This window comes from Dermochelys coriacea, chromosome 10 (genome assembly GCF_009764565.3).
Source record: "Dermochelys coriacea isolate rDerCor1 chromosome 10, rDerCor1.pri.v4, whole genome shotgun sequence".
In the NCBI taxonomy this organism is placed as follows: domain Eukaryota; kingdom Metazoa; phylum Chordata; order Testudines; family Dermochelyidae; genus Dermochelys; species Dermochelys coriacea.
In genome coordinates, this window is record NC_050077.1 from 30958793 (window position 1) to 30973043 (window position 14251).

Consider the following 14251-nt stretch of genomic DNA (forward strand, 5'->3'; position numbering starts at 1 on the left):
GTTCAAGATTTTTCTGTTTAGTTTGGCTTTAGCTCCAAAAGTCAAATATTTAAAATACCACTTGCTTTTCTTCCATCTACTAAATATTGTAGGTTAATGTTAGGCCATAATGATGAGGTCTCTGTGGGTATGTGTACACTGCAGTAAAACACTCACGGCTGGCCCATGTCAGCTGACCTAGGCTCAGGCTGTGGGACTGTAAAATTGCAGTGTAAATGTTCAGGTTCAGACTGGAGCCCAGGCTCTGAGACCCAGCAAAGGGGGAAGGTCCCCGTGCCTGGGCTCCAGCCCAAGCCCGAAGGTCTACAACGCAGTTTTATCGCTCTGCAGCCCAAAAGCCCTTTTAAGTCCATAGAAAGACTCCTATTGATTTCACTGAGCTTTGGATCAGGCCCCAAGGGGTTACACAGCTTCACTGTAATGATCGGCTTGTGACAGGGAACTGGGATATGGGGTTATCTCACATACTGCTGCCAGGTTTTGCATATCCCCAAGTGGTGCTTCTGTGTGTCCCTTTCCCACAGCTATATGACTTCACTGCCTGTGATGAGATGCCATGTACTGTGGCCTTTCATCCTGCACAACAGATCTTTGCATGTGGGTTCAGCAGTGGAGTGGTGAGAACCTTCAGCCTGGCTGCCTCTGATCTACTAATGGAACACAAGTACGTTTGACAAATGGATATTGTATGTTCACATGTACAAATCTAAATGATGGGAGTCATGGCAGTGGTGTAAGTAAGATGTCTGTCCTCATGAGTGAAATATCAGGAGCTAACATTAGTGTTGGGCCATAATGGAAGAGAACTTAGCCTCTCATCAAGTGAGTTACAATGAGCTGGTTTTCAGAGAGGAAAAGCCTAGTGGAGTCATAGCTGTGGGGTGTGTGGTTTTGGGTTAGTTTTAAGAGTCAGGCCTGACTGGGACTCTCCATCGTGGAGGGAGGTGGACAAGAATAGGGGAGGCAGATCAAGTGTGTTGGGGGTCAACCAGACAGGACGCACTTGAGAACATTTTTGTTGGGGAGTGGAAGATGATCAAAAGTGCATGTCAGTGTGTGTATATGCCATCCTGGAAGCTGTTGGCAGCAAGAGCACTGCACTTGTTGATTAGTCTCCCCCAGCACCCTTGGGAATAAAAACAACTAACCGTCCTATACTACAATAGGGAAAAATAGGATGGGCTTCTCACTGTCCCTGACACTGTTTCTGATCTCCTTCCTGATCCAGGGACCCCTCGCTGCGTTTCACATCAGTCCGCTCTGTTTTTTTGCACCACTGTCTCCTGTGTTTTCTGTATTATGTAGGCAGCACCGTGGTGCAGTCACTGGTCTGACCTTCTCCCCAGATGGCAATTTGATGTTCAGTTCCTGCTCCCATGGGACTCTGGCTCTTTATAACTGTGCAGCCCAGAAGAGTCACGTCCTCAGAGTTCTGGGTAAGAGTTCTGCATCCCTCTTTCTGGTATTGTCTCCAGGGCTAAAAGGCTCAAAATTCCATGAAGTAATTTTCAGAGGGCATCCTATGATCCTTTTGAGACAAATTAGTTGTATTTCTCTCATGCCCGTTAACACTGCTCTCACTGAGGGTCTGTTAACACTTCCATTGTAACTCTGGTTTCCAAAGGTTTGTAACTGGATTGATGTATTTTAACGTTGCAGATGGGCTCAGATTGCATGTATATCCTCTTTCAGATTTAATGCACACTTATTTTTTAAAAAAAGAGTGATAGTAGAATTACAGTAGCACATAGAGGCCTCAACTGAGGTAGGGGGCACCATTCTCTTAGGCACCATACAAACAGTGAGAGATGGCCTCTGCCCCAAAGAACCTCCAGTCTAAACTGGCAAGACAGAGAAAGGGTGGGAGGGGAAGCAGAGGCACAGAGAGAGAATGGGACTTGTCCAGGGTCACACAACATGCCAGTGTGAGAACTGGGGATAGCACCCACAGCTCCTTGACTCTGATCTGAAGCCATACTGCCTCCCTTTTTTTCCTGCCCACGCCCAGAAATAACACATGGTCTTAAATCTAGACTGGCCTTTTTCAGCAATAGGCTAAATGTAGAGCTGTCATCTTGATTTTTATGATAAAAGACGTTCTTTGAGTTTATCTACTAACTAAAAATTACTTCACTGTACTGCAATTTTTTGCAGCCATTTATCTCTTTATGGATTTAAGCTGTTTAAACCCTCGCTGAGATCCATGTGCAGTAACTGCTTGTCACAATCCCCTGCCTATGCTAAAAAATAAAAAAACAAAAACCTACAATAAAATCCAACTTCCTCCACTGATGTTGCACTATGGTACTGTGTGCCTCAAATATAATCCATTTGCTCAAATTGCAACCCCATTTCCAGGCCTCCCCACATTTGGGGCTGTTCCAGATCTTGGTGTGAATGTTCTGATTCAGATCTGTCTTTAATGTGTGTATAATATCTGTTCAAGTCTGGCACCTTCCACAGCACAGATTGATCCTTAGCACCATGCTGGGGTACTGGTTCAGCGCTGATTCAGAGAGAGGAGCACCCCCTAAAACCTTAATAGCATGAATTTTATCTCAGCCGCAGTATATAATAAGTCATTCTCCCTTTAGGCTTTCTCTCCTTCCCATTTATCTCATTTACTCTGTGTTTTGTCATATCCAGGCAATGTGGTGTCCCAAGATGCTGAGCATGGTCCCAACGCTTTGGCCATTAGCGGGGATGGACGTCTCCTCACCTTTGTGGGCCCCTCTAAGTACACTGTGACTGTTATGGACGCCCATTCTCTAGATGAGGTAACTGGAAGGAAGTTGCCTTGATCTAAAGGGAGAATAGAGTGGGAGGGAGGGCATTCCTGGCATCACACACTGCAGAATGCTTTGCCGGAAAAGGAGAAGAGATTTCTTCCCAGATGGTTAGAGAACTCCATAGACTTCACCAAATAGGATCTGACATAGCCCCTTTACGTGTCCTTCGCTATGTTGAAAACACTTGACGGTCCTTGGGATGTGGTTTTGATTTCCTCCTCTTTGATGCTGTTGTGGGATGGAAACACCAAATCAGGCTGTCTTCCTTCCACAATCACATGCAGCCCTTATGGAGCTAGAGGTGAAGTTGCTGAAAAGCAATAGGGAATCTTACAGCATCTGTACCTTTTTGAGGAAATGTCTTCTTGAGTAATGCACTCTTACAGTGCCTGCCCAGAGCCACCACTTAATCAGGTAGCTTGAGAAGATTAAAGGGGAAAGAGAGTGAGGTACATTTTCCACCTCCTCTGGCAGCCTCAGACAATAAAGCAGTGGGGAAAATGGTCTAAAAATATCCTCAGGTTGTGTAGAAGTTCCTTAGGATTCCCTGCCATCTGGATGATTTCATGTGGAACTGTTCACTTCAGGAAGCTGGTGTTCAATAGCATCTTGTTTCACAGCTACTAAGGATAGACGTCAGCATTCTGGACTTGGACAGCACCAACTTGGACTCTGCTCTGAGAATCTGCTTCGCTCCCATGCCTGTTGGCCACCTCCTGGTGTCCACTTCCTCCAACAAGGTCCTTGTTCTTGATGCCAAAACTGGGCGCTTGGTCCGAGAGGTAAGGAATTTGTGAAGCAAATGTTCTGTGGTATCTGGGATATCATAGAATCATAGACTTTAAGGTCAGAAGGGACCATTATGATCATCTAATCTGACCTCCTGCACAACACAGGCCACAGAATATCACCCCCCAACTCCAGTAACAAACCCCTAACTTATGTCTGAGGTATTGAAGTCCTCAAATTGTGGTTTAAAGACTTCAAGGTGCAGAGAATCCTCCAGCAAGTGACCTGTGCCCCATGCTGCAGAGGTAGGCGAAAAACCCCCAGGGCCTCTGCCAATCTGCCCTGGGGGAAAATTCCTTCCCGACCCCAAATATGGCGTTCAGCTAAACCCTGAGCGTGTGGGCAAGACTCACCAGCCAGACACCAAGGAAAGAATTCTTTGCAGTAACTGATCCCACCCCACCTAACATCCCATCACAGGCCATATCTACCGCTAATAGTCAAAGATCAATTAATTGCAAAAATTAGGCTATCCCATCATATTATCTCCTCCATAAACTTATCAAGCTTTGTCTTAAAGCCAGATATGCCTTTTGCCCCCCACTGCTTCCCTTGGAAGGCTGTTCTAGAACTTCACTCCTCTGATAGTTATAAACCTTCGTCTAATTTCAAGTCTAAACTTCCTGATGGCGAGTTTATATCCGTTTTTCTTGTGTCCACACTGAGCTTAAATAATTCTTCTCCCTCCATGGTATTTATTCATCAGATATATTTATAGATAGCAATCATATCTCTCCTCGGCCTTCTTTTAGTTAGGCTAAACAAGCCAAGCTCCTTGAGTCTTCTTTCATAAGACAGGTTTTCCATTCCTCCGATCATCCTAGTAGCCCTTCTCTTTACCTGTTCCAGTTTGAATTCATCCTTCTTAAACATGGGAGACCAGAACTGCACACAATATTCCAGATGAGGTCTCACCAGTGCCTTGTATAATGGTACTAACACCTCCTTATCTCAACTGGAAATACCTCACCTGATGCATCCCAAGACCACATTAGCTTTTTTCACAGCCATATCACATTGGCGGCTCATAGTCATCCTGTGATCTACTAATACTCTGAGGTCCTTCTCCTCCTCTGTTACTTCCAAGTAATGTGTCCCCAGTTTATAATAGAAATTCTTATTAATCCCTAAATGCATGACCTTGCACTTTTCACTATTAAATTTCATCCTATTACTATTACTCCAGTTTACAAGGTCATCCAGATCTTCTCTATATAACACCCCTCAGCTTCCACACCTCTTGACAGTGAACACATGTGGACATGGGACTCCGTGATGAAGTCCTGGCAGTCACAGGCTTCTAAGAAAAACTGAGTCACCTGATGTACGTAGCTAATATGGTTATTCCCCAGATGAGGTTAAATCTATTCTCTCCTGCTTTGCTCCCTCACACTCCTGTCACCCGGCTGAAGAGTACCATGTTTATCCAGATTCAGTGTGTCTTACAAACTTTGCAGTCTATGCATAGTTACAGAGTGATGTAGAATTGGAATCAATCACAGACCTTCCATGTTTGGAACAGCTGGGCATCTTTGCCCCCTCTCTCCTACTGTTTGAAACTTTTTTTATCAGAAGAGGGCAAAAGTATTCCCTTGCATAAACCCCTTTTCCTCCCATTTCCAATTGGACACTTTAGACAATCTGTCCTTCTGTTTCTCTCTCTGATCAAGCTGGAAACAGCCACTTCAGCTAGCCATGATGATGTCTTGTCTTATTCACAGGTGTCTCGTGTGCACAAGCTGTCCTGTTCTTCATTGGCACTGAGCGAGGATGCCAGGTACCTGCTGACAGCCGGTGACAGGGTTGTCAAAGTGTGGGACTATCAGATGAGGTTCGACATCAACTTTCAGGTACTGGACACAAGGGAAAAATCAGTGGCACCTTACATTTTTCCACTATGAATGCCACTTTGCTGTTCTGAACAGAAAGCAATAGTGCAGCTAACCTCCTCCACGTGAATTTGCCAATGGCCCTCAACTTTGATTTGTCCAGTACTGATCCATGGTTCCCCATCATAACTTTGATAGTTTTGTCCAATGGGGCATGGATGGAGAACACCAAACTCATTTCACTTAGTAATAATACTTAGTATTTCTATAGCACTTTACCATCATTAAGTAATCCTAATCACACCACTATCCAGGACATAGATAGTTAGGCGTTACACCTTTTACAGATGAAACAATAGAGAGCAGTGAAGTGGCTTGTTCAAGGTCACACGGGAGTTGGGCAGAGTCAGGATGAGGACTCAGGTTCTTCCAGTTTCCAATCCCATGTTCATTCCTCCAGACCATTGCAACCTCATTAAAGAATGACCCCAGAACTCAGCAGTGCAGGCCTGGTGTGTGCACCCTCAGGAGATACATAAAAGAACCTCTGTTAGGTAGTTGTGAACAGAATTCCCCTGTACTGTATATCCAATATGGTACTATAACTATATAGAAAAATACTAAAGAGCCTTTTCTGGGAAGGCTCTTTACCACCTTTTCTGTGCTGAGGGGAACCATGAATGGTCCTGAGAACATGCAAAGGTGTAGCAGTTGAGCATTGGAAGTACAAGACATGCCTCTCCACTCTTACTTTCTCCCAGGTATATATTGGCCACTCAGAGCCAGTGCGACAGGTAGCCTTCACCCCTGACCAACAGCATGTTATCAGCATTGGAGATGCCATCTTCCTTTGGGACTTCCTAGCTGTGTCCAGAGCGGAGTCACCCAAGGCTGAGTAAGAGCACTACAATCCTTCATCAAATCTCATTGGCTTGGGAATGCTTTCCATTGTTCCCCCTCTCTCCTGTTCTCACCCCCATTGTTGTAATTCTTGTCTCATTACCTTTCCAGCATTCATCCCTATGTTGAGTCCCTTGTGCCTCTGAGAGCTGGTGAGTTTGCCTCTTTCATTTTGTTGCGCATTCAGACACATTTTTCCAAATCTGTTTTCAGGACACAGGAGAGCCTTGAATTGGTTATAAATGGGATTTTAATCTTTGGCCAAGGATACCAGGGCGCTAAGAGCTAATTTCCTGTTAGTGCTAGGGATTAATCTGCAGTTTGAAATCTCCAACTGATTAGTGTTTCCCTTTGTCACAGAGACCATTGCTGGGGAGGGCAAGGGCAAAGTGTGTCAGCCATGGGCTAGCTGATAAATTTCTTCCTCATCTCTTCTGTCTCTTACTCTTCTTCCTCCTCTGCTCTGTTACCTTAGTTTCTCTTGCTTCTCACCTCTCCCTGTCTCCCTTTTCTCTCCTCCTGAGGACAAAGGATAAGGCATCTGTAAATGACTTCATCTGGGTATGAGGAAGCTGGAGAGCTGAGCATATTGGTACTGTATTGCCATTGCCTCAGCCTGTCTTCAGAGGACATCAGAGGGAATTACCCAGTCTTCTTTTCTGTTCACAGAAACTAACTCTGAGAAGCTAAAGGATTTTATATCCAGTGCCAATGAGATACCCCGCCAGTCAGCGCCTCTACCATCTCTAGCCTCACCACCATGTCTGGACATCAGTTCTATCCACCAAGCAGGACGTGATGGTGAGAAGACGAATCACCTGCAGAGAAGGGGAATTAAAGTTTCATTTGGGAAAACTCCCTCTGAAATTCAGCAGCTGCCCTGGCACCTCTTCCATCCACCTCCACTTCTTCCTGTAGTTTGAGATGAGCAGCTCTGCACCTTCCCTTCCCAGCCTAGTACTGTCTAGTAATTCTTGGTGCCACTTTTTCCCTTGCTCCCTGGTTCCATCTACTGAACTGCTGGCCAAACATTTCCAGGGGTGCTGTGAATATCTCTGATCTCTGACCTTTGGTGAATGCCCAGATTCTCCCCACAGGCAACAGGAAAATCCTGCTTTGTTTTGTAACCTCTCTGTAATTGAAGGGCCAGCCACGAAATAAACCCTGAGAAGCACAGAATAACTCTCCCCTCATTTCTACCAATGTTCCTCTGCAGATATTTTCTCTGAGTCAGATGAAGGGGAGGAAGCAGGTCTGAAAGGCAGCAGCAGAGAGGCTGCAGATGGAAACAAAGACCACTCAGCCCTTGTCATGGAGGAACCAGTCGAGAATGAGGAGACTCTTGTTGTGAGGCCCAAAGTGAGTCAGGAGTGTTCGAGGTCTCCCAGTCACTCAGGAAATGGTAAATCAAGGGGTGTTCTGGGCCTCTGAAGAGCTTTGCTCCTTTGGGAAACAAATAGAGCATTCACCTGCAAGGCAGTGTGCTTCTAGTAATAAAATAAATGAGGGAAAATCCATGAAAATATAGACAAAAGTGGAATGTGTATGTTGCATTCTGTATGGTGTCTGTAAAAATACTAATGGCCTGCCATGGGTTTCTGGGAGGGATGTGATTTAACCCACAAGATCAAATGCAGTATGCGTTCCTAGAGTTCCCAGGTGATATTTTCCTCCTTTTGGATATCATTTGCCAAAAGGAATAGAATAAGGGAAATTTGTTTTGGTGTCTGTGACCATTTGTTGTTTCTCTGTCTCCCTCCCTGGTCCATCTCCATCTCTGCTGCTGCTGCTTCTAAGCACACAGGAGTCCTTTCCACCATGTAACCTGTCTGTGCTTTGAAGTTGTGCTTTCTGTTAAGGCTCTCAACTTGTCTGTTAATAGAAATACAACCTCAATGCTGCAGCACCTCATGGCTAGCTGCCAGAGGCATGAAGCTGCCAGTGCACAAAGCCTCAGGCAAGATCTGTCAGAGAGCTTCTGTTTAAAAGTAAGGCTTGTCTCACTATAAAGTCGTGGCTTTCTATTTACTTGGTTTGTCTCCTCAGGTACTGAGACCCATAGTGCACAGTGTGGTAGTACTTTGACTTTGTGGAGTATCTGTCAACCTTGACAAAATGACAGAAATAGATTATTGAATTATAGTCTCTCTTTACACCTGGTATGCTGGCATTTTCCAACCAGAGAGGAGATTGTGTCGGAAAATATGTATATGACCCTGCACCTGGTGCAGCCATTTGCATCTGGGCAGAGTGGGTGTGAATGTTATATTCTGATTGGGTCATTTTACACCCCCTTTGTACTGGTATAAATGACTGCACAAGGTGCAGGACAGTGGAGAATCCAGCCTGAGTGTGTGTCCATGTGTACACACCTCCTCAACATCCAGCAGGCTAATAAATCAGAACATTAACTGGCCTAGTTGTTCAAGATGCACCATTACCATGAGCAAAGTTAGGCTTATTTTATGTTTTGTGCTAGAACCTAGAAAGGAGACCAAGGGTCCTGAATCCCAGCACTATATCCGCCCAGATTCCTACAGGCACTTTACTCCTCGCTTCAAAGCATCTGTGCTCCCCAAGGTAAGAATTGCTGCAGTGCTAAGAGTCTGGCCAGATAAAGAACAGGAAAGGTTGATTTTGGTTTGGTTCTTTTCTAATGTAGCTTCCTTTTTATACCTCAGGCAATGCAAAGGATTTTGTGAAATGCACTCCCATGTTTTAGAAACCCTTAGCATTAGTCTCACTTTCCGTTATGACCACAGATGAATTGACTATGATCTTTCCATAAGTGGTTTTGGGTCACTTATTTTTCTGTGCAAATCTGTATATTTTTTGTTCAAAAGATATTGAGAGTGCAAGAGAAGTACTTAGAGTGCTTCAGAGAGTCTGTAGGCACGTATTTGAGAGCAGATGCCTTTTCCAGTCTGCTGTACCAACACAATTCACACTGTGGAGAAAGTACAAACTTACCCCTTCCTGGGATTCAGCTTTATTAGCAAACAAATCAATGAGAACATAAATTTCAGCTCAATCCTTCTTTCCTGGTTTTGCAGCTCCTAGACTTCCTCCCTCAGGACTGCTCACTCACACTCTAAATCCCCTGTTCTGCAGAGAGCTACTCCCACCTCCCTTATCTCCAAGTGGGGTAAATAAGCATCCCTGTCAGTGAGTCAGCAGAATCCATTTAACCCTTTCCCAGCAGCACTAGCACCTACTCACCAGGTGGGGTGTTTTGGGGAAACACTGCCAATCTGTTACAGGATGCTGGTGTATATATATATGTATCTGGAAGAGCATATATGTCTAGTTTGGCTAGTGTGGGTTTCACTTTTTGTATGTATAACTACAGAAATGGGTGGGCATGTGTTTGACTGTTAAATATTTTATGTGTGTGCGCGGTAGTTCCTGTGTGATTATTTAGAATTGAACCGACATGGATTATCCTGAGAAAAGTGGTCTTGAACCAGTGTCTGTTTTCCTTTCAGAGTGTCTTGTATCCTCCAGCTGGTAATGAGGGCCTGAAATTAAAGGCAGTCATTGGCTACAATGGGAATGGAAGGGGGAATATGGTCTGGAACCCAGACACAGGTACTCTAGGGCTTAGTCTTCAGGGAAGTGTGTGTGTGTGTGTGTATCCCAATACTTCTGTAATGGTGCAAACATTGCACAGTTAGACGAGTTAAATCAGGGGTTCTCAAACTGGAGGTTGGGACCCCTCAGGGGGTCGCAAGGTTATTACATGGGGGATCGCGAGCTGTCAGCCTCCACTCCAAACCCCGCTTTGCCTCCTGCATTTATAATGTTAAATATATTAAGTGTTTTTAATGTATAAGGGGGTCACACTCAGAGGCTTGCTATGTGAAAGGGGTCACCAGTACAAAAGTTTGAGAACTACTGAGTTAAATAGTCTTGCCATCCACATGAGAGCTTCACTCTGCTGCAGTGAGTTTACTTTGTATCATAAGGGACCCTTTTTATGTTGGAGCGATACATCAGCAATACAGGCATGTCGGAGAATCCTATTAGCAAAGTAATTTCCAGCTTTTAGTTGTTCATCTCACATGGTGGCAGGGAAGAGAGCTTGTTGTTTTATAGGTTTCAGAGTAGCAGCCGTGTTAGTCTGTATTCGCAAAAAGAAAAGGAGTACTTGTGGCACCTTAGAGACTAACAAATTTATTAGAGCATAAGCTTTCGTGAGCTACAGCTCACTTCATCGGATCGAAAGCTTATGCTCTAATAAATTTGTTAGTCTCTAAGGTGCCACAAGTACTCCTTTTCTTGTTGTTTTATAGGCCCTCCCACCTATTTGTGTCAGCGCTGAAGATGCAGAAGAGCTTTTCTTTATCAAAGTGGGAGGAACAGAGATTTCTACCTCTGCCCATTCCCTGATTGGAAGGACACCCTATGGCCTGTAATGAAAAGGCAGTTGACTCTAAAGCACTCTAGACAGAAGAGTTAGTTTCACTTCTGTAATTATGGTGTGTAGGTTAGATGCAGCAGTGTATGGGCCTGTACACAAGGCCTCCGTGCAGACCTCTCCTGATGTCATATCTGTCTTCTTCACACTGCACCTAGGTTTTTTTGCCTATACCTGTGGCTGCGTGATTGTGGTTGAAGACCTGCACTCAGGATCGCAGCAGCATTGGATTGGCCACCCTGAAGAGATCTCTACTTTAGCACTCAGCCATGATGCCCAGGTATGAATGTCTCCTGTCCTCCTGGAGAAGCTTTGGTTTGGCTATATGTACTATTTGCCCTTGACTGGATGGACTTTGCTGAATGAACTCGTGTGTGCATCTGTTTCCTCTTCTGCCTGAGCTGCTTCTCTAGTCCACTGCATAGAGATTCTGGTTTTTGGAGTTACAGCATGCATGTGCTAATCCTCAGGCCACATCTGCAACTAGCTCTGGCATTTAATGCTGCGTGTATGTGGCCATGAATCTTTCACTCTTCTCTTGTGCTGTGTTTTTTCATCAGGTGCCTCCATCCTTGTGAATCTGCAGAGCTTTCCTCTTACCATCTGTATGAGTTCACTTCTGGTTTAATACATAGGACTTGTTGACTCTCCTAGAACACCCATATCATTTTTTATTGAGTTCCCAATGGTGATGTATTATTGTTTTGCCAGGTTCTCGCCTCTGCCTCTGGCCAGGGGAATGGAGACTCACGCTGTCAGATCCGGATCTGGAACGTACAGGATGGGACTTGCCAAAAAGTTATTTTCCATCATGAGACCCAAGTACAGGCCATGGCATACTCTCATGACGATAGGCTCCTTGTTACACTAGGTTAGTCATCTGAACCTGTAAGCTAAGAGCTTGTGTAGGATGTCTCCAGGACAGCCAGCTGGTATAAATAGATCACTGAGGGTATGGTATCCACAGGGTATTTAGGTGTAATGAGGTCACTTGGGGCATAGAGTTAGGATGTCAAGTTGCTGTTACATGGTCACCTGGGTCACTGAATGTCTACAGAATGCGCACACGATGTGAGAGGATCATTTGTGGTGTCTCTTCTGTGTAAGATCACTAGGTTGGTATAGGACTTCACATAAGGGAAGCTGGTAGTACATGTTTAAGCAAAGAGAGTTAAAGTTTAAGTTGTGTCTATGTTAAACTGGGGGGGGAATTCTGATTAATTTAATATGGAAATGTACAAGAAGTGTATGAAATTAAAGTGATATCCTAAAGTTCTTACTGTCTTTCATGTCATATATAGGGGACTACAGTGACCGGACCCTCGCCCTGTGGAACACCCATACTTATGACCTAACGTCGTCCACCCATTTCTTAGAACCAGTTCACGAGGTGGCCTTTAACCCTCTTTTTGATGGTGAACTTGCCTGTGTAGGCAGGGGAGCAGTGGCTTTCTGGCTAATTGAGCAGCGGGGAGCTGACATCAGCCTCAAGGTACATAGAATCATAGAAGTGTAGGACTGGAAGAGACCTTGAGAAGTCATCTAGTCCAGTTCCCTGCACTCAAGGCAGGACTAAGTATTATCTAGACCATCCCTGACAGGTGTTTGTCCAACCTGCTCTTAAAAATCTCCACTGATGGAGATTCCACAGCCTCCCTAGGCTATTTGTTCCAGTGCTTAACCACCCTGACGGGAAGTTTTTCCCAATGTCCAACCTAAAACTCTCTTGCTGCAGTTTAAGCCCATTGCTTCTTGTCTTATCCCCAGAACAGGACACAATACTCCAGTTGAGGCCTAATTAGCACGGAGTAGAGCGGAAGAATTACTTGTAGTGTCTTGCTTACAACACTCCTGCTAATAAATCCAAGAATTATGTTTGATTTTTTTGCAACAGTGTTATGCTGTTGACTCATATTTAGGTTGTGATCCACTACAACCCCCAGATCCCTTTCCACAGTACTCCTTCCTAGGTAGTCATTTCCCATTTTGTATGCGTACCACTGGTTGTTCCTTCCTAAATGGAGTACTTTACATTTATCCTTATTGAATTTGATCCTATTTACTTCAGACCATTTCTCCAGTTTGTCCAGATCATTTTGAATTTTAATCTTATCCTCCAAAGCACTTGCAACCTTTTCCAGCTTGGTATCGTTTGCAAACTTTATAAGTGTACTCTCTATGCCATTATCTAAATCATTGATGAAGATATTGAAGAGAACTGGACCCAGAACTGATCCCTGCAGGACCTCAATTTTGACTGTGAACCACTGATAATTACTCTCTGGGAATGGTTTTCCAGCCGTTATGCCCCACCTTATAATAGCTCCATCTAGGTTTGTATTTCCCTAGTTTATTTATGAGAGGGTCATGCAAGACAGTATGAAAAGCCTTACTAAAGTCAAAATATATCACATCTTCTGTTTCCCCCCATTCACAAGGCTTGTTACCCTGTCAAAGAAAGCTATTAGGTTGGTTTGACATGATTTGTTCTTGACAAATCCATGCTGACTGTTACTTACCACCCTATTATCTTCTAGGTGTTTGCAGATTGAACATCTGAACGTCTCCTTTCTATTTGTCAGACTTTGCCTTGTCTTCTTTTAAAGCCCACACAGTACTTGATATGAAAGGCTCTGCCATTTCTAGTCTGTGCCAGTGGGTGGGGGCGATTGGTTTCTCTTAGGCTATGTCTACACTACCAAGGGATCAAGGCTCTGGTGATTGATGCACCGGGGGTCGATTTAACGGGTCTAGTGAAGACCCGCTTTAGCGATGGCAGAGCACTCTCCCGTTGACCCCTGTACTCCATCCGGAATGAGAAGAGTAAGGTAAGTCGACAGGAGAGTGCCTCCTGTCGATCCAGCAGAGTGTAGACACCGCAGTAGGTTGACCTAAGCTATGTCGACTCCAGCTACGTTTTTCACGTAGCTGGAGTTGCATAACTTAGGTCAGCTTACCATGGTAGTGTACACATAGCCTCAGTGATGCAACGCCTACTGGTGGTGACTAGTTTTCAGTTAATGCTAAAGTATTGGGTGAATTAACTTAATTTGGGGGGTGGTTTTTAAAAATAAACTATCATGATCTCTCTGACCCTGCTGCTTTTTGTTATGTGGCAGGTTCACAAAGCTGCCATCCCTGATATGGTAGGACTGGTGGAACTGACATCTGTCTGCTACAGCACCAACTACCTTCTTTATAGTGGGACCAACACAGGACAGATCTGTGTGTGGGACACACAGACCAATCGCTGTTTCATGACTTGGGAGGCTGATGAGGGTGAGATTGGTAAGTACAGATGCTGCTGGCTTCTGATGGGATTGCGTCTTAAATTCCACGAGACTTGAGAGGAAAGAAGAATCTTGGTCCTGCTGGACCCTGATTCAAGCTGTCTCTCAGTGCTTAATGCTAAGTCACTGGCAGATGCTAGAATTGATTGGAGCTAGATTCATGCCATAGGTGCTGCAAGTATGCATGCATACTTCCTCTGCATTGCTAAGAGGCCTGGGTTCAGCCTCCAAATTCTA

The 14251-nt window shown here is 44.6% G+C and overlaps 1 protein-coding gene across 4 annotated transcripts in view; it reads left to right on the forward strand.

Annotated features, from left to right (window-relative positions):
• WDR90 (WD repeat domain 90) overlaps positions 1–14251 on the forward strand; it is a 105918-nt gene that overhangs the window by 79962 nt on the left and 11705 nt on the right. For 3 of the 4 annotated variants that reach the window (XM_043493410.1, XM_038418928.2, XM_038418930.2), the window contains 15 exons: positions 525–664; positions 1306–1436; positions 2647–2777; positions 3410–3571; positions 5300–5428; positions 6169–6302; positions 6419–6459; positions 6977–7108; positions 7524–7709; positions 8787–8887; positions 9793–9895; positions 10883–11004; positions 11436–11595; positions 12026–12216; positions 13844–14012. In XM_043493410.1, coding sequence (XP_043349345.1) covers positions 525–664; positions 1306–1436; positions 2647–2777; positions 3410–3571; positions 5300–5428; positions 6169–6302; positions 6419–6459; positions 6977–7108; positions 7524–7709; positions 8787–8887; positions 9793–9895; positions 10883–11004; positions 11436–11595; positions 12026–12216; positions 13844–14012 — 2032 coding nt within the window. The remainder of the gene's footprint in view (positions 1–524; positions 665–1305; positions 1437–2646; positions 2778–3409; positions 3572–5299; positions 5429–6168; positions 6303–6418; positions 6460–6976; positions 7109–7523; positions 7710–8786; positions 8888–9792; positions 9896–10882; positions 11005–11435; positions 11596–12025; positions 12217–13843; positions 14013–14251) is intronic. The other variant, XM_043493409.1, reaches the window with a different exon arrangement.